At 36.2% G+C, this 27,588-nt stretch overlaps 2 protein-coding genes across 2 annotated transcripts; one reads left to right on the top strand and one right to left on the bottom strand.

The window, feature by feature from the left end:
• Positions 1-379: 379 nt before the first annotated feature.
• Positions 380-25,117, top strand: LOC105043358 (protein TPX2). Its single transcript, XM_073255860.1, is given in 18 exon segments — positions 380-1,052; positions 3,911-4,066; positions 11,511-11,673; positions 12,009-12,055; positions 12,058-12,116; positions 19,178-19,228; positions 19,353-19,465; positions 19,553-19,631; positions 19,733-19,795; positions 19,900-19,962; positions 20,160-20,260; positions 22,205-22,274; positions 22,554-22,619; positions 22,709-22,771; positions 22,967-23,044; positions 23,155-23,199; positions 23,382-23,467; positions 24,584-25,117. Coding segments are annotated over 18 exon segments (1,500 nt in total). The 5' UTR covers positions 380-877; the 3' UTR covers positions 24,606-25,117.
• LOC109505768 (guard cell S-type anion channel SLAC1) lies at positions 25,086-27,588 on the bottom strand. The gene is given in 4 exon segments (XM_019849993.3): positions 25,086-25,765; positions 25,867-26,152; positions 26,155-26,671; positions 26,774-27,588. Coding segments are annotated over 4 exon segments (1,722 nt in total). The 5' UTR covers positions 27,317-27,588; the 3' UTR covers positions 25,086-25,389.

Genomic DNA, 27,588 nt, shown 5'->3' with positions numbered 1-27,588 from the left:
ATCATCAACATCCCTAATTTACCCAATCATAGCAAGTGTTAGATGGTGCATGGTTCTTAACGCAATCATAAACAGCTTTCTACATTTGTTGAGTCCTACAAATTCTCTCCCAGGAGGAATCACCTGCATCTCTGATGAACAGGGTCTGAGAAAAAATTTAGAATGAACAGGGTCCGATCTCACAAGGATTAAGGACACATGTCAACTTAATTGATGTTGCCTGTTCCATATCCGATCAGCTGATTCAACTTTCACGCTCCCATTGCCAGCTGAGTCGACCGTTCAATGGCTAGGATATATCGGTTTATCGAGATTCAAATCAATCAACGGCCCTAACACGCACTCGTGCAACGAGGAGGCTTGCTCGGCTCCCACCAACCCCACTTTCCATTCCTTCATTAACAAACTCGTCCCTCCTATGATCGAGCCAATCGCACCACGACATAACTCCTAAAATGCGCAGGGTGTCATCTGGAAAGCCCGTTGCAGGCCCACGGTCTTCTTCTTGACGACGGCAAGACCATCGAATTTTTCGAATCTGCCGACCGTTTCGCAACGCCCAAAACGCCCATACCACCTCCGTTCTCACAATCCCAAGCATGCCCCCCCAAACCTTTCCAAAGTTACCCACACAATCACGTACGGATCACTATTATGTCGAAAGTTTGGGGGCATTATCGTCCTTTCTGTAGATCCATTCGGACCCGCATTCAAATTTCTACCGCCCCTGCCCTCTTTCTTTCTCTCATCCAGCTTCAAGACTTCTTACATCTTCTCTGCGCCGGCCACCGCTTTTAGGGCTTTCGCCGCCGGAGGAGAGGTGGAGTGCGGGAACTGGCTTTGATCGGACTCGGTTCTTGTCTCTATTTGGTGAGAGATGGACCAGGAGATGGGGGAAGCGTTCGGCGGGGATTTCCTCAGCCTGGAGGAGATCGATCTTGACTACGAGTTCGATGCTTCGCGGTATTTTGACCTCAGCAGGGAGGAGTTGCCGTTGGAGGCGTGGGAGGCGGAGCTCTGGTTCGAGACGGCCGCGAGCTATCCCCCTTCTCGTATGTTTATCACTTCGCAAACCCTAATCTTTTGATCTCGTTTCTCTGTTCTTTACTAAACAAATTCAGTTTTTTTTTTTTTGTTTCTTTTTTCTGGTTACTTATTCTTTAGGTTACTCTTCGTTAGTCTTGATCTTTGAGCTTCTTGGATCTGGTAGAGTGTACTGTTTGATTGGTTCTTTGCACTCGCTACGGATGCTTATTTCTTTTTTGTTTTCTTTCTTTTTGATTATTTTCTTTTCTAAATATTGTCGATCAATGCTATATTTTGCATTTCTTGATTTCTTGAAACCTTGTGGATGGAGTTGTATGAACGACATTTGTGCACGATGAGAAGATGGAGATTTAGGGTTTAATGAATGCCTTTTTCCTTTTTAGTATATTGAATAATGAATGAACAGAGATCAACAGTTGCTTATTTGGTAGCGATCCATGAAAAAATATACTGGTTTGACTAATTATATTTAAAGGTTCCATTTAAACATCAGACACTGCCAATGTCCATGGTCTTCCTCGATTGTGGTCCTCATAGTGAGTGGTCCAACATCGTAGCTACTTATGTTATATAGTTTGGATCCTCTAAAGTTTTTGTTTCTGTCCTGTTCTTTCTTGTTATATGTAAAAGACAAACCATCAGAAGTTATTATGGTTAAGGGCTATCTGTTGTCCATGAATTTTGCAGATGGATCTGGAAAATCTTGGTACCGTAGTTTGAATATCGAGGATTCTGGAAGCAATGGTTTGATAACCCGATTTAGTTGTGTACCTTATATTATGTACTTGCTGATTTCTATTTAATTTACAAAAACACTTGTGTGTCAATTCATCAAGAAATAAACAACGTTTAAATAACATGATATTTCTGGAAAGTGGCAAAATTAACTAAATTTTAGTCCAGATGTGGTCTAAGATATGTAACATTGCGATGACTGGATCACATTGTCAATTTCATTGCTAGCCATGTATTCTGTTGTAAGGGTATTATTTCATTAAATCACCATGGGGCATCAAAGCTGACCCCGGATACACATGCATACAATTACATACATACAGGCATGCATACATATACACACAAATATTTATGTATACATGCAAATACATAAATGTATACATGTCTATATATATATATATATATATATATATATTATGTGTATGTATATATTCATAGATGTGCCTGTGCATGCTTATGCACATTTGCATCTGTATGTATAGTTTTTGTATCTGTTTCCTTTTTCTAAAGTAATCGGAAGGAGATGGAACATAGGTATTTTTTCTTTCCCAGAAATACAGTGCATTGTTGCTCATAGATGTTATTGTGGTTAACAACCATGGCATGGAACAAATGACGATTTTTTAGTGCTATTATAAACCACTGATTCAACGTAACTGACTTTTTTAGATAATCATGTTGCTGCATGTAATAGTTACCTCTAACAACAAAATCATGTGTTTGCAATATTTTGTTTATTATTTATTTAACAATGTGATAGATATGTTTTATAATATCAACATTAGCATGCTCTCTTGTAAACAATAAGAGTGGTATGTGAGGGTCATGACATATGTACGTCGACATTCAATCATAGATCATTGTGTTTTTTTAATCTAAATGTAGCAGAGGTCCTCAGTACCACTATTATGGTTATTATAATATACAATGTCCATTTCTATTTGTAGTTTTTAAGAAAATTGATTTGCCATTTTCTGCTACTGTGTGGGAGAGAATTTAAAGGATGACATGACGCAAGAGTAGAGAGGCAAGCTGGGAGCACATGAACTGCAAAAGCATCATATTGTCATGCACACGTATGGTTTTTGTGCTTTTTGAACTGAAGCCTTCTTATTGCAAAGAGTGAAGAGATGAATGCTATGACTTGTCACTAATAAAGTTGATAAACATAGTACCTCCAACAAGAGTGCATGGGTTTATTAAAAATTAGATGTCCTACTACTTATCACAGTTTGTTCTCTGGTATTAGAGAAATTCATTGGTGCTCTGGTAAATGTAGCAGCATGGACTTCTAAGGTTGATCAATGTGTATACATGTTTGCTTGGTGTTGCAGGAGATTGAAAATCAGACCCATGGCATCATAACATGCTAACTTTCAAGCATGCTAGAAAATAACCATATTCTTATTGTTACTTTCTGATATCCTAATATTAATGAGGAATACATCCTCATCAAATATACATAAATCAAGAACCATTTCTAGTTAATTTAGAATTTTGTTGGAACCATTAATTCTTTTTCCTAGTTTAGACGCTTCATATTTTCTTGGAAATTGTATTAAATATCAGTAGCACATAAGTTTGGCTTTGTTTGCTTTCTCCTGTTTATCTACTGGACGTATATTCTTTATCCCCTGTACCCTTCCCATTTAATTTCTTTTTTGTTAATAAATCAGAAGTACAAGGGGGGAAATGGAAATTTAGTTTTTTGGGATAGCATTATGTTGTTTGGCCTATGAGACCAATTATTAGGTATTGGATCTAATACTAGCATTTGTATAACTTATTTGGGCTATATATCAAATGGCATACTACATCTTGGTCTGGGACTCTGGATACTACTTTCTCCTGCTTTGTGAGGGCACGCACCTGCACATGTTATCACATAATATCAATAAATTTTTTGAGGGATTTCATAAATTATTTTACTTGTAATATTTTATCTATACTATGATTAAAATTTAGCAATAGATTGTGTACTGCTTTATCTCTATGGTAGTCTTATGTTATTTTTTTTTAAAGGAATTACATAAATAATACCCTTTTCCAACCTTTTGTGATAGGTGTTAGGACTCCTTTATTTTTATATCTTGCTTTCTGAAGGAACTTCTGTACTTTTCATTTTCAGCACTTATAGCAAAGATGAATATAGGAGAAGATTTATATGCAGACAATGTAAATACACTTCCAAAAGTAAAGGATACAGAAAATATCAATTATACAAGCTCTCATTCTGATATCATTGCTGGCACAGAGTTCTCTACAGTAGACAAAGGTTATAAAGGTAATTGGATATCACTAAAGACTTGCAGTTATTATTCTATCATGAATCACTGCTTTTTTTTTTTTTTTTTGGGTGGGAGTTGGGGGGGGGGGTGTTCTTTTTTGCTGTTTACCTATCATGACATCATACTATTTTACCATCCAGACACATTTTACTGATTCATATATATTATGCTCCCTATAATTCAACAATTATATCATCTTCATGGTACTTGCAGTATTAAAGTCCTTTTGGTTTTATAAATGAATAATCTTATTTGTACTTTCTATATCATTGTTTATAGGAGTAAGTCACTGGATTGCTTTTTCGAAACAATATATTGAAAATTAAGAAATTCTAAGTGGACATGAAAACAATAATATGTGTCAAGGAATTCTTAAGCCAAAATTTTGATGCCCCTTTCTCTTGTATTGGAGCTTGACCATGAAGCCAAGTTGATGAGCTCTCCTCGCAGTCCTTAGGTGCTCCATTGTTCCTTGCACACTTTTCAAGGGCAGCCAGACCTGCTATATCATAGTCATAATGCCTTAAAATGTGCTGTATTTTAGTGGAGCAACATCATGTTTTCTTCTCATATGGTAAATGTCAGCTATGTTGGAAAATGGAAATTGTTTTTCTTTTTTTTTTTTTTGTTTAAAAGTTTATGAAGAGGGAGTTACATCAAGAAGGATAATTGAATATAAATGCATAAGCTGTGACATCTGAATCATGCAAAATTTTTCACTACATGGAACAATTTCTTTTCATCGGTTCATCCCGTTTTCATAAATTACACAGAGTTGGCTAACTACTTTTGTAAAATATGATCTAAATAGTAACTAGCTCATTCTTTTTTTTTTTTTTTTATCATTCTCTCTTGCATGCTAGTGGAGGATGAAGCTTGAGAACAAGTACTAGTTTCAGACGCAATTTCTAGAACAGTCTTGAAGTTATAGGTTGGAACTTGATGTCTCTAGCCAAAGTAGGGTGAATGTTTTCTCAACAACTAGCTTAACAGTATAGCATTCAAGGTGAAGCTACAAATCTTAGAGAAGTGACATTGAAGTGGTAGATTTGGTACATTCTTGCAATGAAGTAGATCATCTTGAAGGTACAAATTAGTTGTAGATGGATAGTGGCTTGCTTTGGAAGTCAAGCGCTCTAGTGGGGTGGAGAATAATAGCATAATGCAAACTGTAAGGCTATGTTTGGATTCCAAATAGCTGAATAGGGGATGAATAGACTTAGGCCCCATTTGGCAAAGTTTTTGGAGAGCCAGAAAAGCATTTTCTATTCCTATAAAAGCACTTTTGAATGATATATTGGTGTTTGGTAAAAAATTTGGAAGCTGTTTTGGCTTTGCCAGATAACTAAAAGGATCTACTTGGAAAAAAGCTCCATTTTGAAGATTCTTCCTAGTAGTACTTTTTGACCAATGTTAGGAGCTGTTTTGGTTTTAATAATTTTTTTTTCGTGACCAAAATGCCCACCAACAAATCTCATATTTATATCTTATATCATATCATATCATATTATTACACTAGAAATATAATATAATATAATAATAAAATTAATAATATATTATATTATATTATATTATATCATCACATTATAATAGTATAACATATTATATTTTTGTAATAATACATATTTATAATATAATATATTCTTTATTACATTATAATTATAATATAACATATTATCACAATCATAAAATTATATTATTATTAATAGTTATACTATGATAATATAATATATTATTATGATAATATCACATTAAATTACATGATATTATTATATTATATTATGTTGTATTACATTATAATAAAATATTGTACTATAAATAATACATTAGTATATTATATTACATCACATCATATCATGTCATGTCATATTATGTTATACTATTATGCAATAGCATTCACTATCATATTACCCTATATTATAGTAGCATTATATAATATAATAATATTTTAATATATAATATTACATTGTATTATACTCTACTACATGTTTTGCCGTACCAGTCTGAATCGATCGGTACGGGGCGAACCAAGCCGGACTGGCAGCTAGCCAGTCCGGTTCGGGCCTTTTTTCAGAAAACAAGGGGTGCCGGACTGAATTGATTGGTTTGGTCCGGTACGCTACCTGAACCGCCTGAACTGGATGGTTCAGTTTGGTTTGATGTGGTACGGATCCGGTTCGGTATGGTTCAACGTGGTTTTTTTTTTTTAGTGGTGGTGGATGAGAATTTTTTTGATTTTTTTAATGTTGCTATAGATCGGTACGGTATGGTATGGTACGGTACGTATCGTACCAAGCAGAAACTGGTATGTGTCTCGATATCGATTTCTGAAATCTTGCTCTACTATACAATATTTTGCAATGTCTCTTATTGTCATTTTATCATACTGAAAGTGTTCTCATTTTGATTGTCTAGCACATGTTAAAGTTTCATGGTACTCTGGAAATATGGTTACCATATAGCAAGTGGTTTTTATACAAACTTTACTTCCAAAAGCTCTACTGTCAATAGCAATTTCAAATAGGGCCTTAACCATTTGCAACCACCTCCAACTAGCTAATGTGTGCAGTTAAAGTTATCTGTTGTCTAGTTGACATTCATGGGTTTAGTGGGATAAAGTTGCAAGAAAATTGAAAAAATAAAGAGAGGAGAGAGTTGGTGGTGGATTTCGCTCTCCCAATTGAGATAAAGTTACCTAGGTTAAGTGGCTTTCTCATCCTTTAATAGAATAACCTTATCGACTGCTTTTTCCTTGGTTGGTTAAATAGTGGATAGTTAAAATTGAAGTTTGGCTAGCATCATAAAATGGAAATGTGGGAAAGAGCATCTCATGGGCAGCACAAAGAAGACTAGGTGCATATCAAGGCGGGTGAGAAAGAGAGAATGAGATACGTCATGGCTACCCAAGGAAGAACCGAATTATATGAGGAGGTTTCTTGAAACTCCTCAAGGGTCTAAACAAAATTAAACTTTATGATGAACGGAGTCAGATAATTTAAGATAGGATAGGGCCTTGTCTCTTATATCTCTAATAAATGGAAAGGAGAGAGAAACTCAACCTGTCTCCAAAATTCAGAAAAATGAGAAAGAGAATCATCGAAAAATTGACTCATCATAATTATTTTTGGAAGTCATGTAAAAAAAATTGCATATGTTTTCTTTCACTGAAAAAAAAATTCGCTTCTTATTTATTTTGGGAACTTTACACAGGAAAAAATAATTCATTTGTAATATTTTTTTTCTGCAAGCACAAAAATTCGAAATAAATTAGATCTTTTGTGGGACTCTTCAAAAGGAAAAGATCCATTCAAAAAGAAATATACCCACAAGCACGACAAATTTGAAATAACTTAGATTTCTAGTGGGACTCTTTAAAAAGGAAAGAAACTCATTCAAAAAGAAAGGGACCCACAAAAAACTTCCATGCACAAAATGGGAAAAATAATTCATTCATAATATTTTCTAAGTTATATTTTTTGTGAGAATCTTCTATGAAAAAAATGGAAAAAATTACTTGTCCATCATTTTTTCTCCATAAGCACAAAAAGAAAAAAACTTGTTCATAAGATTTTCAAAATTAGATTTTTAGTAAGACTCTTTGAAAAAGGAAACATATTATTTCCACATGCATAAAAAAGAAAAAAATAATTCATTAGTCATATTTACTCCATGTGCTCAAAAAATTTGAAATAAATCAGATTTTTAGTGGGACTCTTGAAAAAAAGAAAAAATTATGCTTCTTTTTTTTTGGAACTCCATACTCACAAAAAATGGAAAAAATAATTTGTTCATAATATTTTCTCCACAAGCATAAAAAAATCCAAATAAAGTAGATTTTTAGTGGGATTTTCAAAAGGAAAATATTGCAATATTTATTTTGGAAACTTCGCATATGCGAACAATGAAAAAAATTGTTCATAATATGGAATAATTTAGATTCTTAGTGGGTCTCTTCAAAAAGAAAAAAAAAACCCTTAAAAAAGAAATGTTCAAAAAGGAAAAAAAATTCTTGATGAGCACAAAATTTTTGAGATAAATTAGCTTTTTAGTGGGACCCTTTGAAAAGGAATAAATTAGAATTTTAGTGGGACTTTTAACAAAGAAAATTTCGTTCAAAATGGAATATTCTACATGCATAAAAAAATTCGGTCAGAAAAGTTCTGCTTTTTATTTTTTTAGGAATACACTCACAAAAAAAATTATTTGTAATATTTTCTCCATGAGTAAATTAGATTTTTAGTGGGATGCCTCAAAAAGGAAAAAAATCATTCAAAAAGGAATATTCTTAAAGGGAAAAATTGCCATGTACAAAAAATCATGCACAAAAAAAATCATAATAATCATAGGAAGTCATTAAAAAAATGTAATGCTTAAAAAATTCAGAAAAAAATGAATTAAATTCAGGAATAAAATAATTCATTCATAATAAAGGACAAATGTGGCATTCTGAAGTTGTGTAAACTATGGAAATCAAAAAATTTGATTTCTTATTTCTTTCGGGAACTTAAAAATAGAAAAATTTCGCTTCTTACTTATTTTTCTCTACATATGAAAAATTTCAAACTTGAATGTGGTATCACGATGATTGAAGGTAGTAGGAGGCCGAAAAAAAGCCTCACCTCTATTTCTTCCTACAATTAATTAAGTGCCAATCGGTGCCACAATGGTCGAAGTGATTGGAAGAGTGAGTATCGTGCCTTTATTTTATTATTTTATTTTTCATGTTCTTATTATTATTCTATTATATAAAATTATATTTCTGTTTTCATTATCACCCTGCACATCATGTGGGCATCATTTTTGTTTGTCTATTATACTAACCTATGAGGTTAGTTTTGTTGTCTAAAAAAAGAACATTATCCTGGTATTTGGGTAAAAAAGGGGACTATTACATCAAATCTTAAGTAAAAAGGAGAATCTAAATAGTATTATTGCAGTTTAAGAAAAGAAAACTAGCTTAGATGTACAAATTTGTGTTGAAATTACCTCTACAAATTTCCTCTAACCGAGCAGATTAGCATTTATTTAATAATGAAAATGATAGAGGAAATTTACGAGTAATAATGAATAGATGAAATTCATGTGCATGATGCTTTTGTTGAAGAGACCCGAAGGATAAAGGATGATAAATTACTTGATGGCCTGTAGGACAACTTTTAAATGATAAAGTTGTGTTATTCTTTTCCTTGCTTAGTTGTACATTGATCAACAAAGAGATTCTTTTGTCTAAAACCACAAACTTGCTCGTAACCCTGCTACCTAATATATTCCTAATTTATTTTATTCAATGTTTAGAAGACTGTTGCCAAATGCCTAAACTGCTGCTTAAGCACATGAGATCGGCTAATAAGTTAGTATTGAATGTTGGGAGTTGATAGTTCCTATTGGCTTACTCCATATCATTTGTTTAAATTATAACAAATTTCTAGATCTTCTCCATATATTTATATTTTTAGTTTATCTTTTCTTTTTTTTTTTTTTTTTTCCTTTTTTCTTTTTTTTGTCTTGATCTCTATGCACTCGCCTAACTACCCTAGTAGTGCCTAGGCACTAGGCAGCCCCATGGCCACTTGTCTGCCGCCTATAGTCTTTTGAACATTGCCTTTATGATTATAGTGTTAGTTGGCATTGACCCTCCTGTTGCCACACGTTCTATTGATATGGCCTTAAAGTGCCAAATGCCTATTGGAACACGTATAGACTTTGACAGCATATCAACATAGTTTCTGAAGGACAATTTCTCTTTGGTTTTGATTCTTTTGCCAGTTTCTATTTGTCCTTAGTTCTATACTTTTGCTAGTTCTTTGTCTCTTTCTGTTGTTGATTATTGTCAAAGTTCCACTACATCCAATTTACATGCTTTCAAAATTCTGAAAGCAATGGAGAGCACCTTTCCTTTTGCTGCTTGTTTCTCATTTTTCTCAATGTTCATACAGATAAGACAATTCAATTAGGATACTTATTTGATTCAGCTTATGTGACTGCTATTAGGGAAAAAAGGTCTTCGGTAAAAAGCATATTGAAAATTTTTGTTGAAAATATATTATTATATTTCTTATTCTGTTCATAAGCTGTTAACAGTGACAGTCATGGCTAATATTTGTTTGACTTCAAGAGAATTTTATCTTTTCTTTATGGGATTAATGTTGCAAAGCACCAAAAAGAATGTATTAAAGATCAGGAAGCAAAGAGCTTACAAGGAAGAAAGAGAAGAAGAAGAAGAGGGAACCGAAGGAAAATATTCATAGATTTTATAGATTTTTGGTTTACTTTTTAATTAAGTGTAGTTTTCTATTTTAAACCATGGTTTTCTTGGATCAACATTTCGGGGGTGCTTGGTTCGTGATCAGAATCGAAATCGGAATGGGAATCGGAATGGCTTAGAATCGGAATCGGAATGGCCAAATCCTTCCAAGCGCTTAATTCGTGATCGGAATTAGAATCGGAATCGGAATCAGAATTGGAATGAAAATTTGAATCCATAGAGGAGAGTAGAAATTGAGTTCTATATACATTGAGCCATTCTCATCCACTCTGTAATCAGAATGGGACTCCTCCCAACCAAATGGTTGGAATGGGAGTCATCTATTCCGATTCCGATTTTAGACCCCCACTCTCCCCAACCAAACACCCCTTTCATCTGCAAAGAGTCATTGAGAACATATTTGATGCTAAAGTGCCTAGGTTGTGAGTCTTGGCTAGAGGGTTGTCCCATATGCATCGATATCGGGACACGACTAGTTTTGATGATTATTTATTTTTTTGTCTCGTTTAGAAAATTTTGATGTTAATAAATTTTAGAAAGTTTTGATTTTTTTGAACTTTTTTTTTTGATAACTTTTGGTGTTATTAGGAAAATTATTAGTTAGCATTCTTCGAATTAGAATAGGACTTAAAATTCTAAATTGAAAGGTTGAAGAAAAGAGTTCTCTTGTACTACCTATAAATATCCTTATTGGGGCACCTCTTGTAATCATACTGGAGGCACTAGAGATACTTGAGTTATTGATCAGTAAGAATTCTCTTGTGGGAATTGTTTTTGTCTTCTCTATTCTCTCTCTTCTTTCTTTTGGTGGATTCCTAGGGATTGTGAGTGAGTGTGTGAGAGTTGTATCCTTAGAGTGGTCAGCTAAGGTGATGTTTTCGGCCTTGGAAGAGAGTGACCACGCTTGCTCCTCTTCCAGCTACTGTTGTCCCTATGTCATACGTTCTGCAGTGGGGTTTCTACCTCGCCATAATCGATTGCACCAACATATCCTTCCTCTGAATTTTCAGCCTAAGTTCAACACCTTCCTGCCATCAATATGTAGTGTTCTTTTTCCATCGGGATATTTTTCATAGTCACAAACATTTTCTTTTTGGTTTGGGTGGGTGGGTTGGAAGGAACAGATCTGAATTTTTGATATCACATTCATGGTTCACATTTTTTTTTTTTTGTAGGCTGGACGTTTAAAAGTATCATGTCTCAAGATGTTCAGAAAAAAGAAAAAAGAATCAACAAGGGCTGTGCAAGAGGCTCCACTTTGATGAAACCTACTGCAAGTCAGCTGGCCAAGCAAAACAGTCCACGAGAAGTTAAATGTGCCAACAGATTTGTCCATAGGTGACCTCTATTTTTCAGTTTCATTCCTTTACTTAATTTTCTTTCTTTCTTTCTTTTTTTTTGTGGATAGTGTTCACTAAGTATGTTGCTGTTTGTATGTTTTATATCAATGCATAATGGTGATTCAAAACATATCCCACATATTCTCTATTGATATAAATGTTGCTTTTGCCTCTTGAGACACATTCATAATAATTTCCTTGGTGATTTATTCCTTTCCTCTAATTTTGATCTAATCTTTTTTTGCCGTCTTTTAACCAGCACCCATAATTATTTATTTTGCACTAACAACTATCAAAGTTTTATGTTGCGCTTGTCTTACCTGTGCTACTCAGGGTTCCAAAGTCAGTATCACAAAGAAATGAGCGAAATGTTGAGGATGAACTGAACATTTGGTTCAAGCTACCAAAAGACAAAAACTAGAGGGGGGTCTTTCATGGAAGGTGCAGCTAAGTTTTGATCTCTCAATGCATTGCATAACTTTTGAACATCATTTGGGACTGATATACTTGTACAATTTCCTGCTAATTTTTTACAACATACACATGTGTCTTAATACATGCCAGTTTCTAAAATACTAACTGCCTTATGCATTCATATTTCACAGTTATATTCCTTTGAAATGGCTTTCTATATTCCATTAAATACTTGCATTTATAGAAATTGGAACTAGTTTCCGGTATCAATTGCATGAAAAATAAGTGGCGCGAACATTACAAGTTAAAACTAATACGAGTTTCGAAGTGACAACGTATAGCCATGTACTTGGCATTAAAGCACTAAAATTAGGATAAGTTCTCTCTTTGTTTCATTCTAATATCTGAATTCACTTTTTTATTGTGTGTATTATTATGCAGGCTCATTGTAAGAGACTATTTTGTTAGCTAAAACCAAGATACAATGACATCATAATCCATACTTAAAATATGTATTCAACTTTTGCTTCAAAGCTACCTCATGTAAATAATCCTAGTACCGAGGTCTTTTAAATCTATTAGTCTCAGCCTTCTTGGTTGGTAGTCATGAATGAGATAATCAACACCTTGGTTTATCTTTATTGGTAAACAAACTTGTGCTAAAATATGATAGAACAAGGTATTACAAGAATTCTTCAGATTTACCATAATTATAGGGATCTAGATATTTTGAACTCGGCCAAAATGGTAAAACAATGATAAATTACCATATTGAGATATTGATTTGAATATTTCATAATTTAAAATAATATGAAACTATTAAATTACTAGAGGAACACATACTAGAAAATCATACCTTCCATGCAAGAAAGGGTTTTTATTGCACATGACATGAAGATAACAACTTATTCAAAAGAATTCATTTATCGTCCATGAGAAGCTTTACTGTGGAGTTCATCTCTACATGGTGAAAGCTTGTTGGAAAGATATTTTATCTACCTAATTATGATGTGCTACATGACAATTGACTTTATACTCATCATCATTAATTGAATTAATGTCATTACTTCTATAATAAATACTTCTACACAATTGTTTCATCATTGCCTTGTCCGAGTGTTTATTGTATGAAGACCCAACCTCTTGTATACCTAATAGTCTTTAGCGGTTGCATTTGAAGAAGTTGATAGTCTAGGGTTTCTTGCAATTATGTTCTTGAAGTTTAATCTTTCTAGAATGCGGTTCAAAATTGAAGTTGTTGCATTTGCTATGGTTATTGATGTAAGCTATAGGTAATGTAGTAGCCATATCACATTCTTTTTCTTAAGCATATGATGTTATTCACAATGTACCTAATTTTTTGCTCATTATGGGTGTCAACTAAATGTAGTCATTGATTGGGCAAGCTGGGCCTGTCTAGAATCGAGAACCAACATGCTTGCCATGCTCAACTTACTTGACCTTGGGCCAAATCTTTAAACCCCAAGACTCTTGCCCATGATCAACCTGCTTGGCCTTGGGCCAAATTTTTAAAGTCCAAGACTAACGTTCAACTACATGGGAGCCTTGAAATTGGCATGGCTTGAAGAAATCCTTGGGACCTATCCTGTGGTATAATTGGCATTATCACCTAACCATGAGATGGGAGAGGTGTGGGGGAAGAATGAAAGGAGAAAGTGGGATTGGGTCTTGGGACTTTGGCATCGATAGGCTTTTTGGTGGTGAGGAACAAAGGAAGGTTTGGGAGGGGCTTGTTTGGTGGCATAGCATGTGACAAGAGTGTTAATGGTGCCAATAATAACAAGAAAGGAGGACTTGGGTAGGGGTTGGCCAAGGGCAACATATCTTAGATGTAAAGTGAAAGGGAGATTTGGGGGATTGAGGTTTAACGGTTCAGAGGAATTGGAAAGAAATTTTTATTTGAAAGCAATAACATGAGATTTTGGTCCTAAAAATTGGGCATGACTTGGCCTAATGGGTTGAAACTCATGTCCACATGTGCTAAATGAGTGGGTCAGGGGGATTGATGGGCTCATGCCTAGTTGTTGCTATGACATACTCATTTTGTTGTAACACTATACAAAATCTGCTTCATGGGCTGATGCACTAATAGGCATACGATTCCCTCTGATACATGCTGCTTTAGTTGCAAGAAGTATTATCAGTGATCATAATTTTCTTCACATAGTAGTAATTGGTAACAATGGTGAAAGCATCATATGTAGACAATTTAGTAGCTATAACACTCTTTTTGACATTTAGATGAGTTGTATTATGTGGTATGTATTAGTCTTTCATGGTCAAGGTGCTTTTGATTGGTCTGTTGTTGTTTCTAGCCCATGAAGTATGGCTTATCAAAAGAAAAAAGGGCATCTATGATGAGGATATATGTTAAGGCAGTACTCAATCCAATTATGAGGAGCTTGTTTGTGCTTGTTTATCACATAAAAAACTTACCTTCTAACACCTCAGCTGAGTTATTTGAAGTGTGCCTTAGTTTTGTAGTCTAAGATTTTGCATGTTTGTTTGCTGTGTGGTGAGACACCCTTTTTGTAGGCACAAATTTTTGCAAAAATGGATTTTTTTTCCCTTTTTCATCATAGAGGATTTTTCCATATATACTCTAGTATAATTATGTAAAGACCCAAGACCTCAAAAGCCCAGCTAGAAGGTACTATTTATGTTCATTGGCCTTGTATTCGAACACAGGACCACCCCAACACACAACCGATGTGGGACTAATAACAATAACATAATAAGTGAGCATTGAAAGAAATGATTTTTTTTTTTTGGGCGAGGGTTCCAAAGTATCACTTCAATGTCCTGATAGAATCTTTTTCTCAATCAAAGTATATAAAGATAGGTTTCTCTCATGTCATGTACCATATAGTCAATTAATCAAATAAAGAATTTCTCTCATATAATCTTGTACTGTATAGTCAAATAAAAATAGTAAGTTTCTATACCGGCATGGAAAGTAAAGACAATATATAGGATGGGTAGAAAGAGTCCTTCCTTTGACTTGATCTATAGCCTAAAACTATAGGATATAGAACGATCCAACAACACCAAGATCTGTAGTTTCTATTGTACTATTCACGATAGAAAATTTTAATTCTATTTTTCTGTTGTGAAAAGTTAATGGATAGGGAAAAATACTATTCTTAATAAGAACCCAGTATGCAGAAAACTTTTAGTCTACATATCACAGCAGCTAGTTCTAACTAATATTGACTAGTTCAATACATTAATTAATGTGAGTCGTTCATCTGAAAAAACATTTCAGTTTTTTGGGCTATGTCAATTCCAGTTATCCCAAGACTTTATTACTTGTTTGTCGCACAAAAAAACTTTTGGAATGTCATGTAGAAATGGATTTTGCTACAGAAAAAGCTTTTACTGCTGTTAAATATCCTTTTTTCTTCCAAATATTCTATGCATATGTTTTTTGACATAGAAATATGCTTTTTTGGACCTGCCATTCAAAAAAGGGTTACTCATTTTTGTTTATCATTGTATGTGAAAGACATGTAGTGTTCTGAATAGATCGATGCCCATGCAGGTCTTCAAAAATTAGGTGAATGATTTTTGACAGGTCCATATATCTTCCTTCTTTTATGTCTTGCAAGTGTATAATAATGTTTCACAACTGATACTTGGTGTCTTGCTGTTATCATTTTTAGGTAATTATTTTCAATCCTCTAATCATGCAGTAAATTTCAAGCAATGAGTTTGTTTAAACCAGAGATCAAGAAATTATCGATATCAAATATGCTGACTGGTTTGATTTTGGTCTGTCAGTCACTTGTATTTTAGTCATGTTGCTTTGGTTATTTATTTATAGTGCATTTGGGATCTTTTTTTCCAATATATTATTCTGTGATGTGAGAGCATTAAAAATTTAAAATACAAGTTTTTCTTTTCTTTTTTTGTTTTAGAAATTGTTTAGGTCTGATTTATGTATTTTATTTCTATAATTGATGTGTTTTAGATAGAAAAGTGTCAAGGGTTACTTTTCATAGTATTGTAGCATGAATAGTACATGGTAGAGTAATTGTAATCTTTTAGGAGTCCTACTAAGGGCCAAGCAAGCTGATAGTTAATGGAATTTAAGGGCATTTCTTTTTATAATTTGTAAGAGTTCTAGATGATTCTAACTAGGGGATCAGTTGAGATTATGGAGGGTCCAAAAAGAGAGAAGAGTATTATTTGCAGAATTTTTCTGAATAGAAGAAAAACTTATTTGGAGCCTGGGTTGGCTACCCATCTCTCCCATTTCTTTTTGATATCTTTTCTCTCTCTCTCCAACCTCTATTCCCTCCATTAATTCTGTTCTTCATATCTATTCATCTTATCCTATCAACAATTTACTGCCAATACTATTTAACAGGCCATCAGATTTCAGTGTGTAAACATTCATCTCTGCTTTAAGTCTGCCAGGTTTAAATACATCAATATTTTCCTCCTAAATTTCACTGCAGATTTTTCTATTATTGATCGCTAAATTCAATTCATTATGTATGCAATTATTTTTTTTGAATCTAATTGCAACTCTATGGCTGGGTTTTCAATCAAGCCCTAAATCTGTTAGAGACCTCTTTCTACCATCTTCCATCACTTCAAAACCCTAAACAACATCCTTTCTTTTGAGCCACCATGCTCTAAATTTAATTTTCTTACGGGCTTTCCTGTTCTCAAGACTTGGGCAGCAAGCAATAGAGCTGATTTTAAACCCTAAGCCATCTAAGACTTGGGGTCCTCTCATGCAACAATTTGGTCTTGCATTAGTTTGGTTTCATAGTTGAAGAGTTCTATCTTTATTATTCTTTCCCTTCATCCTCCTATCCATATTTCTTTCCTTCTCATCATCATGTTACCATATGAAGAGCTAGGTTTCAAGAATGATAGCTTTCAACAGCATATCAAATATGAGAAGGTTTTTGGGCAGATGTGTTATGATATGGCATTTATCAAAAGTGATTTGGCATCAATAAAGGCTATGGTTCAACTTTCTAGCCATAGAAGGTTGAATTGTGCCAAATCGGCTACCAGCATGGTTCAGGCCATCGGTTCAAAATGGAAGGAGAGGGAGAAAGAGTGGAAGGGAGGAGAGGGAGGGGGGAGAGAGATGCCGAGAGAGAGCCCTCTTGTTTTGTTTTGAAACAGGGGATGCCTGTAATTATTTTGCCATTCTCGAACAAAAGTCGGCAAATGGTTTGCCGACGTAAGTGAAATTGGCAAACCATCTGCTGACTTCAGTTTAAGTTGGCAAAAAAAAAAAAAGAAAGAAAGAAATCAGCAAATGGTTTGCCAGCATCTTAAGTGAAATCGGCAAACCATATTTTGACTATAGTTCAAAATTGGCAGAAAGAGGTACATGTCAGAAAGGTATGGCATGGATCCGTATTGTATCATACCACCTTGCTGACCGATATGGATCCTGGTTTTGATCGAGCGAACCTTAGTTCCAGCACTTGCAATAGCCATATCAGCAATATAGGGAATCACTTCATGAAGAGCCTAAATCAAAGCTTCTTGTCGTGAGCATATGACTGAAGTTCCATCATATGGTGATGCTATATTTGAAGACCTATCAATGAGGAACCTGTAATCGAGGATTCATATGATGTGTCCATTGAAGAAGATAAACTTCATGAAGACTCACATGAGGAATGCACATGAGAAGATCAAGTGATTGCCATAAAGTTAATACTTGGAGTTAAGTATTATTTTGAGGATCCAGTCAATCTAGATTTGTGAAATCATGTTGTTTGTTTCAATCTGCAATCAATCAGATGGTGTATGACTATAGAAGGATAGGTGCTGCACCAGGTATCTAAATATTGTTTGACATTGGTCACCATCAACAAATATTGAAGATCCAATTTTGGTGTGTTATGGTAGAAATCATCAAAATCTTGAGGATAAGATCCATGCAATGGAAGCATATGAAGTGAGAGCATTAAAAATCCAACTATCCAAGCTTTTCTATTTTATTTAGTTGAGAAACTGTTGTGGTCTAATATATGTGTTCTGGTCTCTGTTTCCATAATTGATGTGTTGTAGATTCATGGCACTGTAGCATGAACAATGCACACTCCAGTAGCCGTGATCTTTTGGAGTCCTACAAGGAGCCAAATAGGTTGGTTCTTAATGGGATTTCAAGGAGACTTCTCTCCATAATTTGTTAGAGTCCTAGATGTCTCAAACTAGAGGATCGGTTGATTATAAAGGGTCCAAAAAAGAGTCACTGAAAAGAGCATTTCATGCAGAATTTTTATGAATGAAAAGCTTATTTGGAGCCTGGTTCTGCTACACTTCTCTCGCCTATCTTTTCTATGTCTTTCTCTCTTTCTGTTACTTCCACTCTCTCCATTAATTCTGTGCTTGATCTCGATTCATCTTATTCTATTTACAGTTTACTTCTGTTACAACTTAACTGGTGATCAGATTTCAGTTTGTGAACTTTATCTCTGCTTTATAATCTGCCAGGCTGAAGTGTAACAATCTTTTCCTCCTAAATTCTATTACATTTCTCTATTATTGATTGCTAAATTAAATTTGTTATGTGTTTTTCTGCAAGTATTATTTGCTGAAACTGATTGCAAATTTACAAATGAGTTTTCAATCAATCCCTAAATCTGTTATGATCCTCTTTCTACCATCTTCTCTCACTTTAAAACCCTAAACAAATTATTTTTTCGATCTACCATTGCCCTAAATTCAGTTTTATTACTGTTTGTCCTGTTCTCACTTGTACAGCAAGTTGAAAAGCTGCTTCTAAACTCTAAATTATCTAATGCCTGGGGTCTCCTCACATAATGCAGGCCATCCCAATTTGGTCTCGCATCACTCTGCTTGTGCTTTTGTTTTGTAGACACTTTTCATCGGAAAAACATATTTTAAATTTTTTGTTGTTGATGTGCTTATCCTTAATTTTCATGTTTTCATTGAACAAAGCTTACAGTAGAGTTCTTTTTTCCATATCAAAAAATATGCCCAAACCTGTTAACTTGTTTTAAAATTACACTAACAGACAAAATTGTCAGCAGCCTTACACATAAGGATATTCTTCTTATGCATTACAGGTAATTGGTGTAAATCAACAAACTGACTTCATGCATAAGGTTCCAGAAAAGGTGTTCTTCTAATCTGGGAGTATACTGACTAAATGCGTTTGAAGATACTTTGTCAATATATCCTCGTTGGTTTTGGTGTTTCACTAATAATTTCAATTTTAATATAATTTTATGTATCGTGAAGAAGATTGGGCCTGATTGCAACTTTCAGTTTCCAAGATTGAGACTCACCATTCCAAGAGAACCTGATCTAGAAACAGCACAAAGGGCACAAAGACTAAGGGCTCAAAGATTAAGGTTATTGTTTGTCTAGCATATCACATACAGAAATTCATCTTTGCTGTTACAGTGAATACATCCATATATGTTTTGTCAATCCCTCAGGTCCCATGATGGCAATCAATCTCAGGCTGGGGTAATGCCAACAACATCATCATTCAAAGCAAGACCACTGAATAGAAAAGTTAGTATTTCCATACTGAAAAAATATTTTAGATGGTTGCTATAGGCTTCAACAATTTTGGACATGGCTTTCATCTAAAAAGGTTCTGTACATTATTGCAGATTTTTGAAGCTCCTTCCTTGCCCCTTCGTCAGAAGAGCACACCACAGTTGCCCAAGTTTCAAGTAGGCAATCTGAAGTTCTGATTATTTACTGCATTAGCAAAACATGGAAATTTTGTATTTTCTGCACTATGTGGTTCTTCTGTTGACATCCTCTTTCTTCTTAGGCGTTCAACTTAAAGACTGAAGAGAGGGCTGCTCAGCATGCATCAACTGCATCAATGTTGTTGGTATATTGCTGAAATTCTAAACCCTGCAGCTTTCAGTATTTACTTTGTCATGTGTTTATAAGGCACAATGTCAGCAAATATTGTTTACTCATTCTGCTGTAGAGATTCAGACAATCATTTTTTGTACTTGTTGTTTTAGAAACATAAAATTCCAATTTCAGTTTGAATAGGTGGTCTTAATTGTTCTGTTTTTGCAGACAGCTAAGAATGAGATTCCTATTTCTGCTGTACAAGATCATGCTACAGCATCAAAAACATTAGAGAAGCAGCTTGTTGATCCTTCACGTTGCAAAAGTAAGTCTAGTTTGGGACAAGAATACACTTTTTTGCTTATGGTTTGTTATGAACATATCTAGGTTGCCAACATCAAAAGGAGCTAGATGAACTCATTCATTTTCAGCAAATCCTTTATGAAACCCAAGGTCTTCCATTTTGTCAAGCAGTGCCTTTTGCTTGTACTTCATTTTGGCAGACTCTTCATAAAGCAAAGGTCTTGCATCCAAAAGCTTCGACACTTCTTTATGGCTGACATACAGCAATAGGAAATTGAGTCTTCCTCATCCGCTGTCCCTCTCCATAGAAAACACACATTCACATACTTCCATGAAGACGTAGCATGCATCAGCAGTTTTCCTTCAACCATGTCCTATATAAACCTCAGAAATTCATCTGCATGACTACATCTCCTCTGAAGCCTCATCATAATGATCCTTATGAGAAAAGTAACAGTAGCACAGCAAGGCCCAGCAACTTGGTTTGGATGTGGACTTATGGCTTTCAGAGGCAAAGGTCTTCCTCCCAAACCATTACCAGGCATTGTTTGATGCTTTGCTACATTTCATTCTCCACCTCTTTGCCTCTCCTTTCCTTTCCTCTACATCTCTTCTTGTGAATTTTAGTTTTTTCTACTAGTATCTTGCATGCTACTTGCCTTGTTACTAAAGTAGTGGTGGTTAAGCTTGTTTTCTATGAATTTACACCTTTAAGACATACATGGAAATGCCTAATGTTAAGGGTCTGAGATTCTGATGGCTACTAAGGCCTCTGACTCTATCAGATTAGGCACCTTCATACTGTTCCAGTAGTGTGCTGGATGAACATGCATTCAAATTTCCAATTGCAAAACAATGTACCGTGGCATCCACTTTTGCTACAAATTAGTGTTGTATGGCAAGGGAATGAGTGGTAGATTCTGACACCTAATTGAGTCTGATTCGGCAACAAGAAAAAAAGAGATATGGGGGGCACACCTTGAAAAGAATAATGCCAGTTAAGTTATTTGTTAAAGTTCTTGAACTGTGAAACTAAAGATATTAAAAGCTGAGAACTATAGTTTCTTTCATCATAAACTTGTGGAAGCATCTCATGGTAGTTAAATGCCAACTTAATGTGGTTCTTAATTTCATAATGGCACTTTGATTTCAAATATCCTGATGATTTCATGTGTATGTTAGAGGCTGTGTCTAGTATATCAGTGAACCATAAATCTTGAACAGTGGTCATAATTATTCTGCAGTTCTCCTTGACCAATCTGTAAAATTTACAGCGGAAGAATGATTAGTATGTAAAGTATCTGGTTATGCATGTATTGCCAATATTTTTGACATATATTTCTTCAGTTAGTTTTGAGAGTTGATAGATTTCTCTTTTCTTTACTACTAGTTAATATTCTTTTCTTTACTACCAGGTTAATCTAATGCCTGCACATAAAAAGGGTTAATCTTATGATTCTCCATTGCCTTCTTTTCAGAAAAGATCCATTAACATTTCTTTGGATGCCTGGTATTTAGGAGTTTAGGTCCATAGTTTTGACTAACGGTCAATGGAGATGGGCTAGCTCAGGTTGGCTGGGGATGGAGTCCACCAATAGATAAAACTTTTAACTAATTGTGGTCATTCACCTTTCATTTTCTAGCTACAGACATATGCAACTCCTGCAAACTAGAAAATGGTGCCTCAGGCAAGTGACCCCTCCCCTCCAAGGTCTTGATTGAGCTACCAATTGGTTATGCACCAAAAAAAAAAAAAAAGACATTATTTTTACCTCGTAAAAACCGGAATCATTAAATAGCTCGTCAGGTTCTTCATCTTTATATCAATGTGCTGCATCTTAGTTTATGTTGCAGTCATTGCCAGAATGAGTCCTGTCTCCTTATTCTGACATCCTGACCATACTTAGTGCTCGTATTTTTCTACCAAATAGTGCTTGTATTTTATTGATATATATCTTTTGACATCATAGGGATGACCGGAAGCAAGATGAGCACAGAAATATATTTCCCAAGTTCAAAGCCGTTCCGCTTGATAAGAAGGTACTTCACTAACTATTTTACCATGATATTGCTGTCTTCATCCTCTAGAAAGTATTTCGAAATAGCCACCTTACATTATGTATGATGGTTTTTTGGATTTATCCATGCATAAATGTCAGTTTCATATGAGCTTATAGCTGGTTCATGAATTATGACATTTGGAGTCTAATGCTATTTGGCTTCCATGTGAGAGAAGCCACTATGGAAGGCACCATGTTCTTGTTAATTATCTTCTCATTCGATATTATAATAACTTAACTATTTCTGTGCCCATTACAGATCTTATCAAGCAAAGGAGATATTGGTATCTTTCGAAGTAGCAAGCGGGAAATAACAATACCCATGGTATCTGAAACTGCATCCCTTAAAAGTTCTATACAAATCAAATTTATAAATTTTTTAACTTCTAAATGATTTTTTCACCTTTTCACTAGGAATTTAACTTCTCAACAAGCAAAAGGTGTCAGCAGGATCCACCAACAGAACTTTTTAACAAGGTGGACTCTGAAAACTCCATATATAGTTGCTCCAACATAAAGATATCATATTACTTTTGCTGTTTTAACTCAAAACACATGCACACAAACTATTATGCTTTTGACCATCAAAGTAATGCTTGCATCCTTTTTCATGTTTTGTGAATCTTTCTTTCACATGGCTTATCATTTGTCTTGTTATTTTTGAATCTTTAGCTTTCTCTAAATTCTGATGCCCGGCTGACTTCTGCATCTCACACAAAGTTGGGATCGTCTTCTGAGGGAGTCACTAAGGTTTTCAATTTTAACGTTCTCTTGCTTCTGTTAAGTTATTGTCAAATTTTTATGCTATGCGATTTTAACCTTCTAAATTGTACTCAACTCCATGAGCTAACTGATGCAAGGGTTCGAAAGAGAACGTGATTGTTTCTGAACGACTAGGGCATAAGGTAAGCTAGACAGTGTGAAAGGAAAACTGTGACACCTTCATTGGACTAATTGTAGATTTTAATTTTTCTGTTGCCTAATTCAGTAAAGTCTTCTGATGCACAAACTGCTTCTATCTTGTAGAATAAGGGAATTTGTATAGCTCCTGTAACACCTGCTTTTTTGTGATGTTCATTTGAAAAAGGAGGAGTTGCAAAAGCCGGGGATAAAGCAGATTGGTATTGCAAGTGGACTGTTCTCAAATAATGGATTGCAATCAACTAAATTTAGGTAAATTTAGAGAAATATATGATAGAAGTCATTTGCATGTTCCTCAACTGAAAAAGGAAAACAAATCATACATGTTTATGTTGTCTTAAGTGTATATGGATGGATCAATAGCTCAAAGAATTGTTCTACCGTAACATAATGCAATAACTGACATCTTATGCATGAACTTTCTATGTGTAAAACAAATTAGAATTGCATGCTGTCAGCTAGCATGATATTGCTACCTATTGTTTGCAATTTTATTTAGGTAATGAAAGTCTAACGGTTTTGGAAGCTATTTTCACTATAAGTATGGTGTATGTTGAAATTTTCTATGAAAAGAAACTGTGAATCATGTTATGTATCCAGAAATATGAAGAAAACCATTTTCCTGTCACATTTGTTTCTTTAACTGATACATACATCAGCTTCTTCTTGTTCTTGGGTTTCTTTCATTGGTAATCATAAAATAATTCGAATGAAATATGTTACCAGCAAATCTATTTAGAGGACTGTAATATCCTATATGGACAATAAAGCCATCTATCATTGACATATTGCAAATGGCAAATATTGGCATCACCTAGAATAACAAATTATGTAAGCAATCTCTCTCCAAAAATTGCAAAAAGTGTTGTTTTATTTCACGTACTAGAACACTTGAATAATTTTTATTTTGTAGGTTGTAGCTTAGTGGGATGTTCACGTATGATGGTTTTATAATTCATGATAGCTCGTTGTGATTAATATCATGTGGCACTCTTTAAACACTACCAATTTTCCGCTTCATATAGTTTATTATTTTATTCACTTCTAGATGAACGTTTTTTTTTTTTTTTTTTGTTCCCTTTCATAACATTCTTAACAGTGACACTAGAAGCTTTTAAGTTTGTGATAAGTTTCATGTGATATTGGTCTTCAAGCTCCAGATGTCATGCCTTTAGACACGTTCTTCCTCATTTTCATGCCTTGTTTCTTAGGGCATAGCACACGTAACTCATGATAGTTTTTATATCTTAAGTCTTCTGTTATATATGATTAATGCTTTGGATATGTTACTAGAATTCATTAGCAGCTTACTGTTGCCTTGCTAATATTTGAACTAAAATGCTATTGCCTCTTGTTCATGAACTTTAGCAGGAGCCTGGGCATCCGATGATCCTTAAGTGGCATATTATTTTGTTGCTATCTTAGCTTTGGTTTTGCATGAAAAAGAAGTGTTCCATCGTGGGAGATTCTTCTTTCATCCGACTGCAAGGAATTGAGATCTAGGCAGCAAATTTTTGGCATTGCTGAACCTTCGATCTCAAGTTACACCATCTCATCAGTTTTTGTAAATGGGGGATTCCCTTTGGTGATCAGGCTTGTTAGCGATCTGGCTAATGGAATGGTAGAGAAATCTGAAGCATGACTAATTGATGTGATGCTGATTTTAGTTGTGAGAGTTGTACAGGTGTTACCGATCCGATCTTTGCTTTGGAATATTTAGATTACACGAGAGAGCTTCTCAGGTACTTGCACACACAGTTGCTTATCCACAATGGTAATGTATGTTTTCTTTTCTTTACAGTTGCCATCTATTACGGTGGCAGAGATGAAATTGTTTGTTTGTTCATTGTATAAGCCAAATAAAGCAGAATTTCTTTCGTGATATGGTTAACTTGGAGCAACCTTTCCCATACCAAATATTTGAGACATACAATTTCTGATTGTAAGAATTTTGAAATCAATGGATCACTAAAATGCTAAACGATCCAGCTTTTAATTTTTCAAGCCAAGCAATGGAAACTGCTTTTCTGATAAATACTAATTTCTTGTGAACCCTCTTTCGATTTTCTTAAAACAATCATAAATTCCACAAAGCTGCATATTTTCTGTTCTAGTTGATCCGCCAGATGTTATATGCTATTTCTCTTCATGCGACGAACGTGACGCAACCCTTTTTAGCTCGCATTGGAGTCCTTATCTCCAGAATTGCTCTTGGTGATGGAAGAAACAAGGGAAAGCGAAGAATTCTTTGCCCAGCGCTTGATATCATAGGCCTTTTTGACAGCTTTCTTCTCCTTGCCCTGTGACTTGGCTCCGCACTGTCTCTTCTTGGTGATGGCAATAGCGAGATCATTCGGGAACAAGGAACGCCAAACAAATGCATGGAGGAGCGTCGATACGAAAAGCAGCGACACCATGGTGGACGACATGAGAGAGAGGCTCAGCGCCAGCCCCTTGCTAAAGAAACAGGGAACCTCCTCGGCGTACTTGATGCTTGCCAGCGACGCCGTCGTCATGGGGAACGTGTAGGACCACCACGCCATCGAGAACCTGCAATAAAAGAAACCGTTACGGATATTTAAGAATCATGAGTTCCCCCCGGCAAGCAAAAGCTTAATTTCTTGGTTCCAATTAAGGAAGGTCTCGATCACCTGAATCCTCTGAAGAAATTGATGCGCACGACGAGGGAGCTGTAAAGGAAGAGTGCGATGAAGTAGAAGGTTCTCGACACGGCGTCGAATCTGCCGTAGATGGCGTCCCACGCGATGCTCGCTGCCGACGGTGTGGCGATGAACATGGAGTAGACGGGGTGCAGCTCCTTGGGCAAGGCCTCGTTTGTGGGCAGCCTCTGGTACAAGGTCACAAACACGACGAGATAGTGTGCCAGCCCGATCGCCCAGAGGAACTTGCCGGCTTCCACCCACCCCACCTTGGCGCGAGGACGGCGCCCACGAAGTTGCCGACCACCGACAGGTGGGAAGATGGGTTGGCCACCTTGCACAGCCGGCGCTTCCCTCCGGAAAGCCACTGCCCGTATATCTTGAGCTCCAGGAGGAACACCGGAGCAATAAAGGCGCACCAAATGGCGGGATGGAGCTGCTTCGGTGCGAACGCCGGCGGAGCTCCGATGGCCAGGAACATGCCGGCAATGCAGGGGGCGAAGAAGAAGTTGACTCGCACTGGGTGGAAGTACTCACGGCGGATGGCCTCGAAGTAGAAGGCGCACTTGAGGACGTAGGTGATGGAGACGGAGACGAGGACGGCGAGTGCAAGGAGCCAGAGAGAGAGGTTGATGTTGGGGCTCACGTCGAGGAACTTCATGGCGGAGCTCGATGCGAGAGCTCCCCATAGGATGGCCTGGCTACCGAGGCCGAGGCACATACCGAAGCATCCGATTGGAAAGCGGAGGAGGAACGGCCACACTTCGTCTTTGGGAAGGAGGATGTCCTCGTAGTCCTGTGAGCTCAATTCATTGCCACACATGAATACCAACTAGATGGCAGATCAAACTGGTAGCTGAAGAGAAAGCCGACCGATGACTAGGTTTTTTTCACTTACCCTGACTTGGTCGAGCTCGGGCCCTCGAAGGGCGGCAAAGTATCTTCCGGCGGGGACACTCTCGTTAACCGGGTCATCTGGTTCGGCTCCGGCGATGCCTTCCAAGTTGTGGAGATCGAGTTCGCCGTCCTTCCTCGAGGGAAGCAATGAGTTCTGCTTGGTGAGTGTGGACTTTGTTCGGAAGATGCTGAAGTCTCCCTTCCGAGCACAGGTCTCCACACCACCGCCAACGCCGTCTCTGAGACCACTAGCTAAGCTCTTCCCACTCCGAGACAGAACCTTCGGCTCCTGCTTTCCGTTGCTGCTACTACCCTTCAACTCCTTTTCCATGCAGAGCGCAGCGACGCCGGTCTCAAGGGAGACCTGCCGACTGAGATTCCTATGGGTCTGTGGCTTTCGCTCTCCGCCTCCGCCACCTCGAAACTTGACAGGCCCGTTCGTTGGTTGCTTTCCGAGCTTGTTACGGCTGCTTCTGTTATCGTCGTCGAGGACCAGGTGGATGTCGACGAAGTGGGCGTTGGGAGGGGCAGAGCCGCTCGCCATGCTTATTGGAGGCTCTGGGAAGCGATACAAGGCTCATGACAGTCGGAATTGGGAAATGGTGGGAGAGATTATGTAAGGACAGCTGGGACGTGGTAGCATGCCAACTTGGGATCTTTTACGTGTACATGCATTGAGAGCCAAGACTTTTTGTTATTACGTGTTAGCTGTGGTTCCGGGTGGTTGGTCGATGGGTCCGGAAGGATGGGAGCCGTGGCTTTTCGTAAAAGAGGAGGGGGCTTGTCACGGGATGGAGCTCGTGGAGTCCTGTGGTG

Source organism: Elaeis guineensis, chromosome 4 (assembly GCF_000442705.2).
Source record: "Elaeis guineensis isolate ETL-2024a chromosome 4, EG11, whole genome shotgun sequence".
NCBI lineage: Eukaryota > Viridiplantae > Streptophyta > Magnoliopsida > Arecales > Arecaceae > Elaeis > Elaeis guineensis.
This window is presented reverse-complemented; position numbering and strand designations above follow the sequence as displayed.